At 41.3% G+C, this 23,003-nt stretch overlaps 1 protein-coding gene and 1 long non-coding RNA gene across 2 annotated transcripts; both read left to right on the top strand.

Moving 5' to 3' along the window:
* The first annotated feature begins 2,980 nt into the window (after positions 1-2,980).
* LOC147869176 (uncharacterized) lies at positions 2,981-3,603 on the top strand. Its single transcript, XR_015530450.1, has 3 exons — positions 2,981-3,097; positions 3,278-3,409; positions 3,478-3,603. It is a non-coding gene; the product is annotated as an uncharacterized LOC147869176 (long non-coding RNA).
* Positions 3,604-7,942: 4,339 nt separating this feature from the next.
* Positions 7,943-12,204, top strand: LOC147869175 (pentatricopeptide repeat-containing protein At2g33680-like). The gene is made up of 2 exons (XM_087327002.1): positions 7,943-8,233; positions 8,277-12,204. The coding sequence occupies exon 2, from the start codon at positions 8,447-8,449 to the stop codon at positions 11,795-11,797; it is 3,351 nt and encodes a 1,116-aa protein (XP_087183128.1). The 5' UTR covers positions 7,943-8,233; positions 8,277-8,446; the 3' UTR covers positions 11,798-12,204.
* Positions 12,205-23,003: the final 10,799 nt, after the last annotated feature.

Below are 23,003 nucleotides of genomic sequence, written 5' to 3'. Positions count from 1 at the left end.
ATTAAATTATCTTAAGTGTTTTAAATATAGATTTAATACGTATAAGACCTTTATTTATGCATACCTTTATTAAAAGGTAAATCGTGTATTTTTTTAATATATGAAAAAAAAAGAAAAAGAAAAACACGAGACACTAAAAATAACTCATGCACATCTAGCGTGCATGAGCCCTATACTTAGGAAATAAAAAAGCATCACATGCACATTTAGTGGACATGAACACTTTTTGTAAAAAAAAAAGCATGAAGCCATGCTTAGCTCTTCCTTCCTTATATAAGGAGGAGAGAAATATATAAAGGGTTGTTGATTATTTGGATTAAGTATTAATCAATACAAAAATTATTCGTGGGATTCACGATTTATACATCTACTTCTCTCTTAACACCCTAAGTACCAATTAATATAGTATACTCGTGTGATTCACGAGTTTCTTATCTTTCTCTTTGCTATTTACTCATAATTAATCTTTATCTCACGAACTTCTTTCTCCTAGTCCAAGACCTCTGTGGTTCCCACCCGACTCACGCAACGATCCGGAGCCGAAAGGCACGACAACGATTTGTTCAAGTCGCATAGAAGTTGACGATCAGAACATAAGAAATTAAATCTCTTTTCACTAACTTGTCGAGGAACTCTTTTAAATGCTAGAGGTTTAGTAATGCTATTGTTATTTATCGACGAAGAATCGTCCGCTTGTAAGCTTGCATGAAGAGAGCCATCAACAGGATCAATTGAAAACAGAGAATTCAAAGTACTAGGAGCCACACTTTTCTGTTTAAGCTGCGAATGTTTTTTGTGGTCGTACTCTTCTATTGAGAAATACGAGTTGTCTGACAATGAAAAGGGGGCAATAGAAAAAAGAGATGTTCTACTTGTAGAAGAAGACATTTGAGGGAGTCTAACTCTATTCTAAAACCTTCTTTTGAGAAAATTAAGGAATGCTAAAGCCTAACTATATAACTACCCGAACACTTAGATTAACTATATTATTTTCCGAAATTTTCCTAAAAAACAAATAATTAAAAATTATTTTTTATTTTAAAAGGAATGCTAAAGTCTTCTATATAAGGAGGTTAGAAATTTCATTTTCATTATCACGTGAAAGAATCCATCGAGCTCAGAGCACAGGCCAATTTTCGAGCACTCAGAAGCACATCGTCGACAGCACTACCTCCGGCACGAACCATGAACAAGGGAAAGAAAATCGTCAGGTTAGTAATATTCTTTACATTTTTTAAGATTCCTTAAAGATTCCTTTCCTCAACACATAGAAATTTTATTTTATTTTGTACAACGAACTTGGAAAGCAATTTTGAAAGGTAGGACCTTCAACCAAAATCCGATGCAGTGCATCGGATTTTGGTTGAAGGTCCCGCCTTTCAATGCAAATCCGATGCACTGCATCGGATTTTGGTTGAAAACAATGTTGTTTTTGCGATAAAAAACTATCGCATGGGACCATAAAATTGACCTAATTTAAATGATAATTTGCGTGATTTAGATAAAATTGTACGTTGTTTCCATGTTTTCACCAACGTTTTTAATTTCAGTGAACCCAGACAAAAAGTTCCTTCATTTAGATTGAAGATTCGATCTCCGACAAAACGAGAATTTGGCTCCTTCATCAAGGACACGAGTAAAAAGATTTTATTTGACTCAACGGGGGAAGGAGGATCCAAGTCATCTGTGGCTACTATCAAAATCAACAAAGGTAGTACGCAAGAGGAGAAAACGGTTGAGGTGAAATATAAGGGTTACCCCGAACTTGAATGGTGTCTCTCTTATGTCGAGGAGGATGGGGTGTTGTTATTGATAACGGCAAAATCGGACGGGGAAGGGAAACTTCAGCTTGGAAAAACATTTAATTACGGGCATGTAACCAAGCTAGAGTACGAAGACATTGATTCTACATGTATTTTAATCGACGTCTCGAGCTCAGTTGGCGACAGGCGATTGCGACTTGATGAGGGAAACCTAGTACCCGAATCTTGCAATCCCAAGGCTTTGCGTAAAGACTTGCAAACGAAAAATAACTTGTTGGTAGCTCTTCGGCCGTACGTGACAGGAGAGATGATGACCGGTGAAGCAGAAACTCCACCGAAAAAGTCTAGGAAGACAAATCCTGTTCAAAAGAAATATACTAAATGACCACGACCCGAAGAAGAAGAAGAAGAAATATTAGAGTTCATAGAAGAAGAAGACGACCAACAAGTCGACGTCGTGGCTCTAGGCGGACAACTATCTTTTGGTGTCCTGACGTCAGAACAAAATAAAATAAGAGAAAATATTGTGAAGACTAAACTTGTGCGCAGGGGCCAGCTATTTCATTTGCCCATTACTTCTATCCAAAGGCCCCCCATTGACCCCGTGACTGGAAGACATCCCTTGGAAATTAGGGAGCCGCACTCCGTCCATGTGCAAAACCTGAAAAGCAAAATGAAAATCAATCCTCATGCTACTGTGGTGCCATTTTTGGTAATGGTTGATCAAGAACAATGCCCAACAGTAGCAGATTTCAAGTATAGCTCTGCAGACGATTACACATACTATGTAATCAGAGGATCACATTTGGCCGAAACTCGACGACAGCTTGTCAAAGAATATCCTCTCACGTCGTTCTTCAAGTACGCCGAATGTAAGGTATATGCAGGACTAACTCACGAGGAGGCGAAGCTGCTCGCATGGGACCATAACAATGACAATGATTATAGGCAAAAGATGTCATGTATAGAGAGGATAAGATTTTTTCATCATGAATACCTGGATGCCTTGAATCGTTTTGGTCCAAGATTGTGGCTTGGATTGCGACGCCAATGTTTATTGGAAGTAGGGATTGCAGTGGATGAGAGTACCAAATCCGAAGGTCTCCGAAAATATGATTCTTGGTTTCAACTAGCTTTTCAGACCGGAGAGGTGTGGGATCTCCAAGACAAAATATTCTTTATGTGGGAGCGGAAAGAAGTCAAGGGGCAAAGATAAAAAAAGGGAAGAATTGATCCACAAGTTGAGATGAAATCAAAGACCAAGGGAAAAAGCGACTTGGTAATCGAGGAGTTAGCAGAGGACATGAAACTTTTACCTTGGAGATCATTACAAGGTATCAAAGATGATAGATTGTTAATATCCGTGCTATCTCGAGTGGTCGCCAAGGAATTTAGTTTGGACGAGATGGTAACAGACTTGCAAAAGTAAGTGTTTATAGTATACCTTTTCATAAAAGTCTTCAATTATTTTGAATATCTTATTTCTAATTTCATATTGATTGTGCAGTCACAAGGTATACATGAAGATTCAAGAGTTGATGATGCAAAAACTGAGTTTACCGACATGGGAAGAAGTTGAACAAGCCTGCCCGATAACTTCTTCCTACAAGGCATTGGAGGAATATTTTATTGTATTTAGAGAATGGGTATGTGTCTTTTGAATGTTGATATGTTAGAAACTAATGTTCCCTGCTAACAACAATGACACTTGCAGAAACCATCAAAATCGAAAAAGAACAACGACAATAATGACGGTATTCCAGCGGCCTTCATCACGCACTTAGAACGTGCGAAATATGAGAAGAGAATGACCAAAGGGAAGGAAATGGAACTGCCCGAGGATTCGGAGACTGTAAAGAGTTTTTTGCATAGGTCCGATCCTTTCAAACAACTTCATTATAGTGTTTTCAATGGCGAAGTATCCCAGATGCTCGAACTGTTACCGAGAAGGCACTACACTTTGCTGATAGCTGACATACCATATGGTTTCCGTATTGCGGGATCAACATATGATGATGGGCCTTTCAAGTACCCTCAGATCGAGAAAATGGTAAAGGATTTCGCAGAACTGACATTGGCCCCCTTGTGGAGGATAGTCATATTTCATAGCATGGGGCAATCACTGTTAGTCACAACAGCTTTGAAGTCCCATTGTCATGCCATTGAACACATGCATTGGTGCGTTATAGTTCGCTTTTACTCATTACAGTACTTCTTATTATATGTACACATTTACACCTCTAATACTTGATTTTCTTTCTCTATAGGATCAAAACAAATATTACACGTAGCCCTGGTGATCGAATGGTTAGTGCGGTCGAACATTTTTGTGTGGGCTACTATGATTCAATTACAAAGAAGAAGGCTAGAGCACATGTCAATGAGCGTAACGTGGTTAACTACATCATGTGCCCAGCTGTAACCAAAAATTAAGACATGTGTCAGGGGATAAAAGTATGGTGAACCCTTATCAAAAACCTCAAAGATTGATCAACCGCCTCATAGAGCTCTTCTCGAATCCAGATGATTGGGTCCTAAACTTGTTCTCTGGCACAGGTATAATATATATATATTTAATTTCAATCCTGTCGATCAAGTTTAAGACGTTACTTCTTATATATACTTGTTTGTGTTCATGCGACCATTAGGTACAATGACAACTTGTGCATTGAAGATGTTTAGAAACTGTGTTGCATTGGAGAAGGACCCTGCTCAAGTTAACTTCATCAAAATGAGGATCACAGGAATCTGGGACTGTCCAGATCAGGATCAAGAAGTCGGAGCAAAACACATCAACGAGACAGAGATGTTCCAGATGACTTCACGAGAACCAATGGAACCAATTGATGAAGAAGCAGGGGAGCTGGTGGACCTGGAAGATGTAGCACAATTTGACCATACATCAGATTTGGGAGAGCTTGGAGATGACACGAATGAAAACAGTCTAGAACAATCAGCGCCAGAGGAGCCTGCTCTGCCTAATTTGCTTATAGATTGATGTAGATGGCGTAATGTAAAAATTGAGGATTTTGAGGCATAATGTTCACCATCACTTCATATTATATTTGTATATGAGAACATCTGTAATTGTTTATCGTTTAATTAAATTCACCTGTTCATAATTTCCCTTTTTAATCATTATTGGAACCGTAGTTTGTATTTACATATAATTGGTCACCATGCTCTTCTTCAGTTTGAGATATTAACATGATATCGTAATTTCTCATTTCCGTTAGCATGACTGTATATGAAAAGGCGAATGTTTTTGATAATAAGAGGTTTTTAGTTACCTACGGTTCAAGTCTACTGGTTCCACATAGTATAAATGAATGTCGTACGTAATTGTTACTCTTACCAATTACATTGTCATGAACTATATGACATTATACAATGAAACTATCGATATACCCGTCCAACAAGTGGGGTACTACTTTATTCCTAAACCCAAAACCACATATTTATAATTACGGTTTATGTAGTTTTACTCTACAATTTGAATATGGATACCAATTTTAGAACTTTATATTGAACCAAGTCTTCAATTGTGCTCCATGATATGCAAATTGACACGAATGTGGACACATATACAATTTAGTAATTGCTAGGTTTTTTTTGTTCTATATTTAACTATCAAGTCGCAAAAGGGGTACGCATGCATCGTATATTTTTGATATCAGGCTAAAATAGGGTACTTTTCTACATTTGGTCAACTATGCCAAAAGAGAATACGACATATTACCTGTTTCAAATGACCCGGTGTTACAAGGAGAGACAGAGAGAGAGCAGAACAACATAAACTCAATTTCAAAATATCACTCTGTACATACAATGTGTTCAAAGAACACTTTAATACCAGTCCTTAAAAGGACTGACAGAAGTACTGACATGTTCTTCAATGCTCATATGAGTGACTAACATTGACTCCAAGACATATGCCTGTGTACTAGGCTAGGAACGTAGGCCTCTAACGGCCTACCGGTTACAATCCGATCTGGCTCTTGGTTTCGGATACTGATCCAACTCCGGCTTATTCAACCGATCCAGATTTGGTTGAGCTTGTCTACTCAACATCTTAAAACAAGCGTCAAGGATGTGGTACCAGAAGTTCGACTCCTACATCAGGCAGCTTGGTTACCACTAGTCCGACTCCCGACCCATGCATGTATATTTGGCAACTGGCCAACGAGTCCCGGATCAGTCTCATACTATATGTCGACGCATGCTGATTGCAGGGAGCAATCAAGCCGAAATCGGAAAGCTAAAGCGGAGCCTTCACGACAAGTTCGCGATGAGAGAACTTGGACAAGCCCGCCACATACTGGGCATGAGGATCGAGCAAAATTGGAAGACAAAGATTCCCCGATTCTCCCAGTCCGACTACATCCGAAAGGTGTTAAGGTGCTTCAACATGGAGAATGTGAAGCCAACACCAACACCACTTCCGACGTCGATCCGACTATCGGATAAAGACTCTCCCTCAATGGAAGAGGAAAGAAAGCTCAATAGAAAGATACCCTACGCATCGGTTGTAGGAAGTATCATGTATGCGATGGTGGCGACCCGACCTGACCTTGCATATGTCGTAGGAGTCGTCAATTGGTACATGTCAAACCCAAGACTGAAGCATTGGGAGGCCATCAAGCACATATTCAGGTATCTAAGAGGAAACGAAGATGCACAACTGACTTTCGGATCGGCAAATTCGACTAAAGTCGAAGGCTATACTAACTTTGACTATGCCAAAAATACGGACAATCGAAAGTCAACATCAGGCTACATATTCACCTATGGTGGCAATGCCATATCATAGAGATCAAAGCTTCAAGAGTGCACAACCCTGTCTACCACAGAGATTGGGTACATAGCAACATCAGAGGCAGTGAAGAGAGCTATTTGGCTACACCGACTGTCAACTGACTTCTGACCGAGCAAACGAGCATCGAACGAGGAGCAGAAGGAAAGTCGAAGATCGGCCCAATCGGGCGGGCCGAAAAGGCAAAATGTCCATGAAAACGTTATGTCAAGAGAACGAAGATTCAACATTGAGCGAGGATATTGACAGGAGAGGAACTGATCGAAGGAAGAACGAACCTGAACACAGATCGAGGATCCTGTGAAGAGCATAGGAACAAGCACGAGCGGATAACAGACAATCGACCCAAGGCCGAGAGTCAGAATCAGACATGAGCTAACTCAAACAAATGAGCCTATTCGAACGCAAGTCGATCCGACCGACTTAGACAAGTCGACCCGGATGACATACAATCTGGACAACTAGCCGAATCAAGCTAGATCCCGAGTTTACCTCTGCAAATTCGGTTGAATGCCGACAAACTTGTATGTATACTTGCAACTTAAGATTAGACTTGTAATCTAGGTGTATGGGGGTTTGTATACATAGGAAAGAGTTGCCCTTTTACGAGGGAGTTTGTTGGCATAAAAGGCCAACTTCTTCTACTTTGTATCCATAGTGTGAACGTGTCTTGGAGTTAGGGCTTGAGTATATAAGCTCAACCCTTACATTGTAACGATAATCTTCGTGAGTTTTTGAGAGAAAGAGTTACAGAAAAAGAGAGAATAAGAACTTCCATTGAAGCTCGAATCTAAGTCTATCTTTTGTTTCTTCTCTTGTTACGTTTCTGTGTTGTTTGCTGTACACCCTACGATAAGTCCTCACACATATTCTTCCACATATCTGTTCATATCTTCCTTCAAATCTGTCTCTCACCTTCGGTAGGGGTTAGTCGGGTGGTCTAACACACTTTCTTCCTTATTTTATTTGCACAATATTAATCACAAATCTCACAATAAGAGTATAAGTTATTTTTCCCATTACTACTATCATCTCAAGCACGCATCCATACATTTATGGAAAGGAATGGCCTAGAAATTAGTCCTTCATATGTGGCATGCATGCAACACAATTTCCCATACAAGGCCATCCATTATAGAACGGAATTTGTAGAGATTGTATGAAGTTTTCGCTTAATTTATTGGATACCCATATGGTTCCTACCCTAAATACCCCTCCATTTTAACTATCAACTTGATTTGATTAAAAAAATCCCGCAAATTCGTTGAATTAATTAGTAATTATTATGTTATATTATCATTGTCTATTGGCTCAATTAGTGCAAACTTTTGGATTAACTTGTTTACATAGCCGGAGACATACATACCTTAGGAAACAATTTATGACTAGAACATACCATAGGCTACTTGGTATTTGATTGAGCCTATTCATATTTGTGAGTCGAAGGTCTGGATCTCTTTGTAAATAAAGAAAACGTTAGGTGCATAAAGCTGGAAATGTCATGAATGGGATCAATTTCTCTAAACGCATTTTCTTCCATTGCCATCTGAATACAATTCAAACACAGAATTATGAATTAATATGTGTTTTACTTCTCGAATTTGTCTTGGGTTCTTCACAAGAGAATCAAAATATGGAGAAGTGATGTGTAAATAAGGTAAAACAGTCCACATAACCAGAGAAAAATGTCAGGGAAAGAGCCTTTAAAGCAAAATGCAATCCATAAGAGAGTCATCCCTTCCCGCTGTTAACCTTTTGAAATCATGTGCAAAAATCAAAGATTTATAAGGGACGTCTAGTGCACGTTGATCTTCTTGAAAGAACTGACTTGCTTGAAAAATGCCCATATATTGGTAGCTCTTTAGTTAGCATGTATGCTAAATGTGGTGCTTTAGGTAAATCTAGAGAAGTTTTCGATAAGATTCAGGTTCGAAATGTCGTACGTTGGAATGCGATGATTGGTGCATATGTCCATCAAGGACATAGCGAACAAGCATTGTTCCTTTTTAACAAAATGAAGAAAGATGGATGCTCTCCAGATGCTATTACATACATTTGCATCTTAAAGTCTTGTGGTAATTTAAAGGATGTGGAAAAAGGCAAGAAAATCCATGATGAGGTTGTTACAAGTGGGTTCTTTGGAAAAGATGTTGCTATTGGAAATGCTTTGGTAGATATGTATGTGAAATGTGGTTTTCTCAAAATAGCCGAAAAAGTGTTTGATGAGCTTTACAGTCGGACAGTGGTTTGTTTTAATGTACTGATTGCTGGATATGCTCAAAATTGTCAAGGTGAGAAAGCGCTAAAGTATTTTGAGCGAATGAAGAAAGAGGGATTGTCTCCAAATGCTATAACATACATTTGCACATTGAAAGCATGTGCTATTATAAGGGATTCGGAAAAAGGTAAATCCATTCACGATGAGATTGTTGAACATGGTTTTTGTGGAAATGATGTTATGCTTGGATCAGCTTTGATTAATATGTATGCCAAATGTGGTGTGCTCAATAAAGCAAAGCAAGTCTTCAATGAGCTTGTTGTTCGGAATGTTGTATGTTGGAATGCTCTCCTTGCTGGATATGGCCAACATGGGCAAGGAGAAGAGGCATTGAAATGTTTTGAAAGGATGAAGAAAGAGGGGTTTTCTCCAAATGCCATCACATACCTATGCATCTTGAAAGCTTGTGCTATCATAGGGGACCTCGAGAAAGGAAACCGAGTTCATGATGATATTATTAGGAAGAGGTTGTTGGAAAGAAATATGTCCCTTGGTACTGCTTTAATAGCTATGTATGCTAAATGTGGTGCACTTGAGAAAGCTGAGCAAATCTTTGATGAGCTTCCAGTTCGGAAGGTTGTCTCATGGAATGCACTTATTTCTGGATATGCCCAGCAAGGGCAAGGTGAGCAAGCCCTACATTGTTTCGAGCGTATGCAAAAGGAAGGGTTTCCTCCAAATTCAGTTACCTACATTTGTGTCTTGAAAGCTTGTGGCAATATTGAAAATGTTCATAAAGGAGAGCAGATCCATGAGAAGCTTTTTAAAGATGGTTTTTCAGTAACTGATATTTTCATTGGAACAGCTTTGCTAGATATGTATGCAAAGTGTGGTGCAGTGGAGAAAGCGAAGGAAGTATTTGATAAGCTTCCAGTCCGAAATGTGGTCTCTTGGAATGCTCTTATTGCTGGATATACTCTACATGGGAAGGGTGAGAAAGCGCTTCAACTTTTTGAGCAAATGCAAAAAGAAAATTTGTCTCCTGATGAAGTCACGTATATTTGTACTTTGAAGGCTTGTGTCCGCATGGGAGCTCTCGATAAAGGAAAACAGCTTCATGATGAGATTATTAGGAAAAGGTTGTTGGGTAGTAATATATCCCTTGCAACGGCTTTGGTAGATATGTATGCGAAATGTGGGGCATTGGAAAAGGCAGAGGAAGTGTTTGATGAGCTTCCTATTCGAAAGGTGGTTTGTTGGAATGCGCTTATTGCTGGATATTCTCAAGAGGGACAAGGAGAGCAAGCCTTGGATTGCTTTCAGCGAATGCAAAAAGAAGGCTTTTCTCCAAATGCCATCACATATATCTGTATTTTGAAGGCATGTTCCAGTATTGGTGAGATTGACATGGGCAAACAAATTCATGATGAGGTTTTGCGTTATGGTTTGTTGAAAAAAGATATCGTTCTTGGTACTGCCTTGATAGACATGTATGCAAAATGTGGTGTATTAGAAAAAGCCAAGCAAGTTTTCAACGAGCTTTCTGTCCGGAATCTGATCTGTTGGAATGCTCTTATTGCTGGATATGCTCAACAAGGGTATGGTGAGGAAACTCTCAACCTTTTTGAATGCATGTTAAAGGCGGGATTCTATCCAGATGATGTGACATATATTTGTGTCTTGAAGGCTTGTGGTATTATGTGTGCTCTCGACAGGGGAAAACAGATCCATGATGACATTCTTAGGAATAAGTTATTGGGGAGTAATATCTCCCTTACTACTGCATTGGTCGATATGTACTGTAAGTGTGGTGCACTGGCAAAGGCAGAACAAGTGTTTGATGAGCTTTCAATTCGAAATGTAGTCTGTTGGAATGTTCTAATATCAGGATATATCCAACAAGGGAAGAATGAGGAAGCACTTGATTGTTTCGAACAAATGCAAAAGGAAGGAATCCCTCCAGATTCCACCACATTTAGCTACATCTTGAGAGCTTGTGCTGTTACAGGAGCCGTTGAGAAAGGGAAACATATGCATGATCAGATTGTTAGGGACAAGCTCATTGAGAAACATTCTTCCCTTGGTACTTCTTTGGTAGATATGTATGCCAAATTTGGTGAAATGGAAAAAGCAGAGGAAGTATTTAGGTGTCTCATTGTCCGTGACGTGGCATGTTGGACAGCACTCATTGCAGGATATGTACACCAAGATAAAGGGGAAGAAGCGTTGGATTGTTTTGAGCATATGCATGAAGTTGGATCCGCCCCAGACGCTTTCACGTTAAGCTGCATTTTGAAGGCTTGTGCAAGCATAGGAGCTGTTTCCATGGGCCAAAAAATTCATGAAGATATTATTCAGAATCAGCTACTCGAAGAAAATGATGTGGTACTTGGCACAGCTTTACTTGATATGTATGCCAAATGTGGTGAACTAGAAAAGGCAGAGCAAGTGTTTGAAATGCTTCCATCTCAGACATTAGCATGTTGGAATGCACTTATTGCAGGATATGCCCAACAAGGACTGGGAGATGAAACTTTGAACATGTTAGAGAGGATGCAAGAAAAAGGTTTCATTCCTGATTCCTCGACCTTTGTTTGTGTGCTGAATGCTTGTAGTCACTCAGGTTTGGTGGAAATAGGAGAGAAATACTTCATGGATATGACTAAAAAATATGGTTTAACACCAAGTTTAGACCACCATACATGTATGGTCGATCTATTTGGCCGTGCTGGGCATGTTGAGAAGGCGTTGGAGGTGGTTAAGAATATTCCTTCGTATGGGAATCTTCCTCTCTGGCTTGCATTGTTGGGTTCATGTCGAAATTGGGGAAACATCGATGTCAGTAGGCTGGCATTTGAGCAGGCCATACAGTTTAATTGTACTAGTTCAGCACCCTACGTCCTAATGATTAACATCTATGTAGCTGCTGGCATGAAGGAGGATGCTGACAAGATCGAGATGATGAGAGTGAGAAACATTGGTGTGAAAAAAACTGGAGAATGAAGGCACAATGGAGTCTCCACATTAAACTTGTGGATTCTAGTGTAATTTTGCATTAAAGATATCGTGTGAGTCACTTGAAAGACTGATTTCTGGGATGGGAGTGTCGCCCAATTGGCCATCGCTTGCTATGAGAGGGAGCTAAAGAGGGGAATGGCATAGAACATGGCAAAAGGAAATGAAACATGGGATGCTAGTGTTATGTCTATGGACGTGTCACGTAAGTATGAGGGCCTATGATGGCTCGCGGGAGATATAAGGTTTAGAACCCTCGAACTAAGTTCACAAGTTGGAGGGTGGTTAACGAGTCTTATAAATGGGATCAAAAGCTCTCATTTTTCATTGAACAATCGCCACTCTTAGACGCCTGCCTAGGCGAAGAGGGACTCAATGTGTTCACTTCCATTGAAAAAAGATACTTCATACACTTCATACACTTCATACCTGATGAAGTGTATGTGTAACAATGCCATAACCTAGCATCAGTAGCCTTGCTCATTTGCCAATGTCTTGAGCAAAGATTAGTTTGTATGTCAAGGTAATCATATATTGGCTTGTGTCATGTGATGTTTGCCTAATAGTATAGCATTGATGATAAGAACATATTTGGCAAGTTGACGGATGGCAGCTATCACTTCATTTTGAATACCTCAACATGTATGGAATGCATTTATGAATTTATGTACAGTGAAAACTCGGTGAATAAAGATATATACCAATTGTAAGAAGATACTTGGATATCAAATTTATCAGCTTGTAAACTTCACCCGTGAGTTTACTAAGACCCAACAACCATTGACTTTCAAGAACAACCATTCTTACTAATAGTTGATTTACTTTGTTGATTGATTGATCACTTTATATAGTTTACTTCTCTTTATGCCATCTCTTTGCTGATCTTAGACTTTATACAGGTTCCCTTGAGATGAAGTCAACTTCGTACAAATTGCTTGCACAACATTTTTATGAACCAAAAGAGCCAATTTGTGTTGTGGGTTGGTAAAGGTGATTGTAGCAATAAATAAATCCCTACAGATGAACACCAATTTCATAAAATTCCCTCAAGAAAGAAAATTGTCTAGTATCTTCATTGAACATGATTACTCTAGATGAACGAAGTGACTTTATTTCTAATTCATTAACTCTCTATAATCCAAAATCAACTATTTAGTAAACAGAACCACTAGAAACAATGCATGTCTCATAACCCAAAATCAACTATCTAGCAATGCCCAAAGCCCAAAGCCCATTCCTAATGCCAATGTGGATCACATGGAATGAAAATGGATCGGCAATTATACGTGATTATTCCATATGAATGGATTTGATTCCTTTTGTTATCAATTCAAGGGAACAATGCCAATTCACATAACTCATCCTCACACATACTATAGAAAGTTGTACTTATCAATAATGGTCATTATATACGTGCCAAGTTAGTACAAATATGAAAGAAAAGTGTATCATTTCACATGTTACAAGGGTATGTAAAAACAACTGATGGTTTGTGTTAGGAAACATGTTCCTCTGGCTGGGAAGAGCGGGAGTCAATGAGTAATTCGCCTGAGGCCAAAAATCGAAAATGAAAATCAATTATATAACTGATTCAGGAGACTAAATATTTGTAAATAGTCTTAATGTGCCCCATGTGGGCTATATCTGTAAATAGCCAGAAAGTTGTATAAGTATAAATACAACTAGGGCAAACTTGATGTGAAGTGGAATCATTAGTGTAGTTGATTGTTGTTGGATAGTTACACAATGGGTAGTTGACTTAGTAATTGAGAGTGATAGAGAGAGTGTGAGAGTTGGTGTGAGTAACTATACAACCGTCATTCGACGAAGACGACCTCGAGGGTGTTGCCTTCGAGTCTCCTTGTATTCCTCGCTCTATATATAGTGATTCGTTTCTTGGGGTTTGTGGACCCTTGTGGTTTTTCCCTTTCGGGTTTTCCATGTTAAATTTTCTATGTTTCTGTGCTTGTGTTATTTTTGCTTTCTTGTCTTTCTGTCTGTGCGCTATTGTTTCTCGATTTCTCCACCCTAATATACATACGAGCATAGATTGAGCCATGCGTGCTATTCGTGCTATTCGACATCCATAATATTCGTGATATTCGAGAATAGAAAATGGGCCGAAGAATATTATAAAACCATTCGTTTACATATACATATACACATATACACACATACATAGATACATATACACACACATCCATAGATACATATACACACATACATATATGTGTATACACACACATACAACAATAATTAATTAACTCACTAATATAATAATTAATTTACTATTAGTTAATTAATTCACTTAAACATTAATTGCTTCTCTAATACATTAATTAATTTACAAATACATATCTTAATTGATTAAAAAATTAATTAATTAATAGGACAAGATTAGTTAATTAATTAATAATCAATTAATACATTAATAATGAATTAATTAGGGCTTCGGCAAAACTTAGGGTTTCAGTGAAACCCTAACTTTGCAGCGGACAACAGGATGTAGGATTAGTGTAGAGCATGAGAGGGAGTCGAGGACATAGGTTGAAAAGAAGAAATTTTGTCGAAATTAGGATTATGATAGAAATTAGGGTTTTTAGCCGAAACCGTAATTTTCTAGCCAAGAGTAGGATGCAGAGGGAGGCGAGGGTGTAAGCAGCATGCAAAGGGAGTAGGGTGAGGCTTCCTCGTTTGCTGCTCGCTGTTCATTGTTCACTTGCTTGCAAAAAAACGCAATTATTTATTTATTTAATTGAAAAAAAAAGAATACATTTGCATGTATTCATATTCCTATTCATATGCATTCGTGGGGTAGTCCCCACGAATGCGAATATGTTAATCTATGCATACGAGTAGCCGGTTGTGGCCGGCTTCATACCCTTCAAACTGGTATCACAGTGATGGACGAACATTTCGGTGGAATGTTCAAGTTAACTGGCTCCAACTATTCAGTGTGGAATGGAAGTGAATACCGAGGGCAATTTGAAGAGTACTGTCGAACGCAAGGTATTCAACTAGAGTACACAGTGTTGAAGATGCTTGAGCTGAATGGGATGGTTGTGTGAATGAACCAGACTATCATGGAGAGAGTCTGATGTATGTTGGCACATGCGAAATTGCCGAATATATACTGGGCTGAGGCGCTGATGGCAGTCGTTTATGTGATAAATAGGTCTCCCTCGATACCCTTGGAAGGTGACATACCACAAAGTTTATGGTCCGACAAGGAGGTGCCATACAAGTATCTGAGAGTGTTCAGTTGCCTGGCCTATGTACACATAACCAAGGACCAAAGGGGGAAACTCGATCCCAAGACCTGAACGTGTCTATTTCCCCGACTACGATGAATTGGGCTATCGACTATGGGACCTTATCGACAAGAAGGTGATTAGGAGTTGAGATATCGTCTTCATGGAAGAGAAGATGATAGCTAATTGGGAGATCGAAAATAGATATTCAAGTATCAATTTGAGCTGAGTTGATGATCAGCTGAATTGAACGAATTGAATGTCGGTCGAATAGACCGAAATCGGATATGAACCAGTCGGCCAAAGCGATAATCAACAAAATCGAGAATTGACTGAGGAACAAGGGGAACCGGCCGAACAAGGAACCAAATTTGACTTAGCCGAAGAAGCCGAAGAAGAACCGACTATGCCGAATGGAGGCAAAAGATATCCCTTGAGAGAAAGAAGAGCCCCTCAGAGATTTCCGGATGAAGAATGCCTACTATTAGCTAATGAGGGGAGCCCCGGAAAGCTTCAATGAAGCTAAGAAAGATACTCACAGCTGAAAGTGGTTGAGTGCTATGCAAGAGGAGATGGATTCCTTGCATGAGAACCACACATATGAATTGACCGAGTTGCCAAAAGGAGAAAGGGCACTCTAGAATAAGTGGGTATACAAGTTGAAATCAAGAGATGGCGGGAATCCACCCAGATACAAAGACCGGATCATCGTGAAAGGCTTTTAGCAGAAAAAGGGTGTAGATTTCGACGAGATATTTGCTCCGATTGTAAAGATGACGTCAATCCGAATAATGATGAGCATTGCGGCCAACATGGATCTTGAAGTCGGGCAACTAGACATCAAGACTGCCTTCCTTCATGGAGATTTGGAGGAAGAGATTTACATGTAGCAGCCGGAAGGATTCATGGAGAAAGGTAAAGGAAACCTGGTATGTCGATTGAGAAAGAGCTTATATGGACTGAAGCAAGCTCCTCGGCAGTGGTACCGAAAATTCAAATCCTTCATGACATATCAAGGGTACCACAAAACGAAGGACGATCACTGCGTGTTTGTGAAGAAGTTTGATGGAGGAGATTTCCTCATTCTCCTGCTATACGTGGACGACATGCTGATTGTTGGACGAGACTCAAAAAAAATTAGAAGCTTGAAGAAGGTCTTGAGTAGGTCATTCTCGATGAAGGATATGGGTCCGGAAAAGCAAATCGTGGGGATGCACATTGTCTAGGATCGGACAAAGAAGCTATTGTGGTTGTCACAGGAGAAGTATGTGACAAAGGTGCTCTAGAGATTCGGCATGAAAAGCACAAAACCAGTCGGCTCGACACTGCTAACAAACAACAAACTATCTGTGACACAATGTCCGAAATCGAAAACAGAGAAGGCTGAGATGAATAAGGTCCCTTATGCCTCAACAGTCGGAAGCCTGATGTACGGGATGGTATGTACCGGGTTAGACATTGGATATGCAGTCGGAGTGGTTAGCTGATTCGTGAGCAATCCTAGAAGAGAGCATTGGGTTGTTGTGACGGGAAACAGATCGTCAATCCACAAGAAAGGAATATGTTGAAATACACAACTCTGAAACACACACAAAACAACAAGATGAACATAAAGCATAGTGCACACAGATTTACGCGGAAACCCTAAAACGGGAGAACAAAAGCTAAGGGAGAAGATTGCAACACTCTCAACTGTGGAGTATATCAGCCTCACAAGGTTCTTGGCGTCTGCTGTTACGAACACAACTATGGCCCACTCTCTCTATCTTCTCACACGCTCACTGATAATAGAGGCTAATACCTTATCTTGTTCAACTCTACCTCTATGTTTTTCCCTAGATGTATGTATACTCATACATCATATGGGCTATTTACAAGTGTAGCCCCTACTACACATTGTTATTATTATTATTATTATTATTATTATAGTTATAATAATAATCGATAGTTAATCAACCGACTCTCTACTGTCGACTCTTCGACTCTCATTACTCGACCCGAATAGTCGGCTCCTCCTTGTCTTTGACTATCGGCTCTTCTCGGCCCAAACAATCGGCTCCTCCCACTGGAGGGACATATTCCCAACAAACTTCCCCTTCACTCCTGTGGGAGGAAATCAGTTTCGACTTTTTCTTGCAACCAGTGATACCTCCTTTGTATATTCTTAGTCCGGGAGTGGTATGTAGCATTCTTGGCTAGAGATATGGCACTTTGGCTGTCACAATGATGCAAGAAATCCCTTTGCTTCATCCCCAACTCACTAAGAAAGTTTCTCATCCAAATCAGCTCTTTGTCGGCCTCTACCACTGCCATGTAATCTGCCTTTGTGGTTGAGAAGGTCACAGACTTCTGTAGTCGTGACTGCCACGACACAGCTCCCCCTGCATAGGTCATCATGTACCCTGACATGGATCGGCTTGAGTCTACGTCCCCTGACATGTCCAAGTCGGTAAACCCTTCGAGCATAGGTTTTCCAACACCATACCTTAGGCATACCCCTGAGGTGCCTTTTAAGTACCTAAGTATCCACTTCACCGCTGTCCAATGTACCTTTCCTGGATTACTCATGTATCGACTTACTGTTCCCACAACAAAAGCTATGTCTGGTCTCGTGCAGACCATAGCATACATTAGACTACCGATGGTTGAGGCATATGGTACTTTCCTCATCTCAGCCTTTTCTTTCTCCCCTCTCGGGCATTGCTTAGCATTTAACTTGAAATTGGTTGACAACACAGAGCCGACCGACTTTGCTTCTGACAGGTTGAACCTCTCTAGGATATTTGTCACATACTTCTCTTGTGACAACCACAACACTTTCATAGTTCTATCTCGAACTATGTGCATCCCCAAGATCTGTTTAGTCGGTCCAAGATCTTTCATGGCAAACGATTTGCCTAGAGCTTTCTTAAAGCTTCCGATCTTCCTCGTATCTTGACCGACTATCAACATGTCATCCACATATAATAAGAGAATTAGGAAGTCACCTTCATCGTGTTTTCCGAAACCCATGTTCCACCATGAAGGATTCAAGCTTCTTGTACCACTGGCGTGGAGCTTGTTTCAGACCATACACGCTTTTCTTTAATCGACACACTAGGTTCTCTTTCCCTTTTTCCTCAAATCCTTCGGGTTGCTGCATGTAGATCTCTTCATCCAGCTCCCTGTGCAAGAATGTTGTCTTGACATCCAACTGTTCGATCTCCAAATCCATACTGGCAGCTATGCTCAAAACAATTCTATTGGACGTCATCTTCACAACTAGAGCAAATATTTTGTCAAAGTCCACACCCTTCTTCTGTTGGAAGCCCTCATTGACAACATATGCCAGTCATTGACCCTCTTTTGGATGTATCTGCCAACTCCGCTCTCGGCTCGGGTTCGTTCATTCATGTTGATCGGTTCCTGGATGTCTACTGACCCCGATTCAAATTCTTCAATCGACTTCAATAGGACCGTTGACTCCAACTCATAGGTCAGTTTCTCTGAGTCGACAGACATCGATTAAGCTCTTCCATCTAGCTGTCTCCGATTAGCCGACTATGTCGGTTCAGCTAGTCTTAAGGTGGTAGTCGAGGGCGACTGGGGAATTGATTCTGACTTCTATTTCTTCCAGTCCTCAATTGTTCTGTCTTCCAAGAAGACTACATGCCGACTTCTCACTACCTTCTTGTCGACTAAGTCCCATAGCCTGTAGTCGAACTCATCTTCCAAGTATCCCATGAATATGCATGGCTTCGACTTACTATCAAGCTTCGACCTTTGATCCTTAGGCACATGCATATATGCTAAACATCCAAACACCGTTAGGTGTTGGTACGAGACATCCTTACCAGTCTACATCCTCTGTGGGACATCACCCTTCAATGGTCTGAGGGAGACCTATTGATCAAATAAACAACCGTTTACATCGCCTCAACCCAGTATATTTTCGGTAGTTTAGCATGCGACAACATGCTCCTTACTCTTTCCATGATTGTTCGATTCATCCTCTCTGCAAGCCCGTTCAACTCAAGGGTCTTCGGCACTGTGTATTCGATTCCAATACCTTGGGCCTTGCAGTATTCTTCGAATGGCTCTCTATATTCACCACCATTGTCGTTTCAGAAAGTTTTCAATTTCCGACCTGACTCCCGTTCGGCTCTTGCCTGGAACTCCTTGAAGAACGACAATACTTGGTCTTTTGACTTTAGTACAAAAGACCACAGCTTCCGACTGTAGTCGTCGATGAAAGTCACAAAGTACTGTCTGATGAGAATAGCGTGGAATATTGCTCGGCCACAACCGAGTCTTGAACAACGAATGGAAGAAAACCAAACTCACACAGAGATGACACAGGATGTTTACATGGAAAACCCTAATAGGGAAAAACCACGGGAGCCCACGGACTCCAACTATCACTATATGAGAGGAAATACAAAGTGGAGACACAGAGGCAACGACCTCATGCTCGCGATCTTCACCAGACGGCAGTTACAACAGAAAGTGCTCGTAGCTACTCTCTCACTCTCTCACTCTCTCTCTCACTCTCTGTCTATACAATAGTTATACACATACAACAATATGACAACTACACCACTTACCCTACATAAAGTGATTGCCCTAAGTCATATTTATACTTATATGAACTTAGGATATTTACAAATATAGCCTCAATTGGCTTACTCAAAACATATTTACAAATATGTCTTCTCTTCCGGTTCTCACTAGGTCCATTCGATCCGGTTTCTGGATCTCTTCCGGTTCTCACCGGGTCCACTTCATTCATAGCCGGATACCATCCGGAGGGATCGATTTCCCAACAATCTCCCCCTTCACTCCAGCATGGGATGTCTCGTCACCCCGATTTGCTTTCGGCACGCATCCAACTTATTGGTCATCAACACCTTGGTTAGCATATCCGACCTGTTCTCCTCCGTGTGGATCTTCGTCAGCACGAACTCTTGATCTTCTACTCTCTCCCGGATCCAGTGGTACCTCCGCTGGATACGTTTCGTCCGGGAATGGTAGGCCGTGTTCTTTGCAAGGTGGATGGCACTTTGATTGTCGCAGTAGAGCCGGTATTCCTCCTGTTGGATCCCTAGCTCTCCGATGAAGTCCTTCATCCAGATTATCTCCTTGCCGGCTTCTACAACTGCCATGTACTCCGCCTTCGTGGTTGATAACACAATCGTCTTTTGCAACCTCGACTGCCACGAAACAACTCCCCCTGCATAAGTCATGACATATTCGAATGTAGACCGACTAGTATCCGCATCAGCCGACATATCTGAATCCGTGAATCCGTCAAGTTGGGGATTACTGGAGCCGAAACGGAGGCACATACTCGTGGTGCCTTTCAAATACCGGAGTATCCACTTGACTGCATTCCAATGCTCTCTACCGGGATTGCTGATTAACAGGCTTACCATTCCGATTGTATATCCGATATCCGGCCGGGTACATACCATCGTGTACATCAAGCTTCCGATGGTAGAGGCATATGGTATCTTCATCATATCCGACTTCTCTGCCTTTTTCCTCGGGCTCTGCTTTTTGGACAACTTGCAATTTGCCGGAAATGTTGAATCGACTGGCTCCACCTCCGACATGTTGAACTGTTGAAGCACCTTTGTCACATACTTCTCTTGTGAAAACCACAACTTCTTCGACTGGTCCCGGATGATGTGCATTACCAATATCTGTCTTGCCAGACCCAAGTCCTTCATTGAGAATGTCTGATTCAGAGCCTTCTTTAGCATCCAAATCTTGCCTTGGTCTCGTCCTACGATCAACATATCATCCACATATAGGAGGAGTATCATGAAATCTCCTCCGTCAAATTTCTTCACAAACACGCTGTGATCGGCTTGCGTCTTGTGGTACCCTTGGTCGGTCATGAAGGAGTCAAACTTCCGGTACCATTGCCGGGGAGCTTGCTTTAGTCCGTATAAGCTCTTCTTCAGCCGGCACACTAGGTGCTCCTTCCCTTTCTTCTCAAATCCTTTCGGTTGATGCATGTAGATCCCCTCTTTGAGGTCACAATGGAGGAATGCCTTCTTCACGTCTAGTTGCTCTACCTCGAGGTCCATGCTTGCCGCTATGCCCAATACCGTCCGGATGGATGTCATCTTTACTACTGGGGCTAAGATTTCATTGAAGTCCACTCCTTTCTTCTGCTGGAAGCCCTTCACCACGATTCAGACCTTATACCTTGGTGGATTTCCGGCATCTTCCGGTTTCAGCTTGTACACCCACTTGTTCCGGAGTTCTCTCTTCCCTTTTGGCAACTCCGTTAGTTCATATGTGTGGTTCTCATGCAAGTAATCCATCTCATCCTACACGACACTCAACCACTTGCGGTTGTGGGTGTCTCTCTTGGCTTCTTCAAAGCTTTTCGGCTCCCCCTCATCGGTTAGCAACACATGCTTTGCATCCGGAAATCTCCGGGGGGCTCTTCTCTCTCGGAGAGGATATGTCCGTCCTTGGTTTCTGACTGCCGGTTCCTCCGTTTCTTCCTCATCCAAATCCTATTCGGGATCTTGTTCGGTTCCGATGTCTCCTTCTTCTTCTTCTTCTTCTTCTTCGGTAAGTTCAGTTTCTTATCCGTATTAGGCCGGTTCTTTGAGTGTCATCCGGTTACCGGCTGCCATATGGTTTCCAACCAGGTATATCCTTGTATCCTCAAGCCGGTTTTCATTGGATGATCTGGAGTTCATCACCTTCTTCTCCGACTCCTAGTCGGCAATGGTCCTGTCTTCCATGAACACTATGTTCCGACTCCGGAACACCTTCTTGTCTACCAGATACCACACCCAGTAACTGAACTCATCATCGCTGTATGCAAGGAATATGCATGGCTGGAATTCGGATCTAGCTTTGCTATGTTTTCCTTCACCACATGCATGTAAGCGAGACATTTGAACACCTTTAGATGCCGGTAAGACACGTCCTTACCGGCCCATACTCTTTGCGGTGTGTCTCTGTCCAAGGGTACTAACTAAGGGTGATCTATTTATCACGTAGGTCGCCGTCGTTAGCGCCTCAACCCAAAACGTCTTGGGTAACTTGGCATGTGCTAGCATGCTTCAGAGTTTCTCCATTATGGTCTGGTTCATCCGTTCAGCCAACCTGTTTAATTCCGACGTCTTCAGCACGGTAAATTCGAGCCGGATTCCCTTCGACCGACAATACTCCTCGAACTGCCCCCGATATTCTCCTCCGTTATCTACTTGAACCGCCTTCAGCTTCCGACTGGTTTCTCTTTCCACTCTCACGTGGAGTTCTTTGAAGACGGATAGCATTTGATCCTTCGTCTTCAACGGTGAGACCCACAACTTCCGGTTGTGGTCATCTATGAACATCACAAAGTACCGTGATCCGGCATGTGACTTCGTGTCCACTTGACACAGATTGGTATGCACCAGCTCCAGTGGTGCATTCCGTCTCATTGGTGGTCTTGACCGAAAGGAGGTTCAGTTTTGCTTGGCAGCAAGACAATCAGTGCACTTCTGAAGTTGCACGTCCTTCACCAGAATGAGATTTTCTTCAGCAAGTCTCTTCATCCCCTTCTCACTCATGTGACACAGTCTTTTGTGCCATAGCTCACCGGCAGTGTCGGATGCTACGTTCGCTTCTTCTCGGCATATCCGGGAATGCATCAAGTACAGTGTGTTGACCTTCCGGGCTCGAGCCACTATTAGGCTCCCTTTGCTGAACTTCATAATTCCGTTCCAGATGCTACTCGTGTAGCCTTCATCATCTAGTCGACCGACTGATATCAAGGTCAGTCGAATATTCGAAACGTGTCGGACATCTTTCAACAGCAACTTGCATCCAATTGATGTCATCAACAACACATCTCCTATGCCGATAATTCGGCATGTACCTTCATTCCCCATCCAGACACAACCATGATCACCGGTTGTGTAGGATGAGAAGCATTTCCGATCCGGTGTCAGGTG

This window comes from Azolla caroliniana, unplaced genomic scaffold (assembly GCF_043228905.1).
Source record: "Azolla caroliniana isolate FFs.n. ecotype wild unplaced genomic scaffold, voAzoCaro1.0.p SCAF_1, whole genome shotgun sequence".
Taxonomy (NCBI): Eukaryota; Viridiplantae; Streptophyta; class Polypodiopsida; order Salviniales; family Salviniaceae; genus Azolla; species Azolla caroliniana.
The sequence above is the reverse complement of the archived record's forward strand: the minus strand, read 5'-3'. Positions and strand labels throughout refer to the sequence as shown.

What these genes read in the sequence shown, in the direction of transcription:
- LOC147869175 (XM_087327002.1), top strand. Translation starts at nt 8,447, where the DNA reads ATGTATGCTAAATGTGGTGCTTTAGGTAAATCTAGAGAAGTTTTCGAT.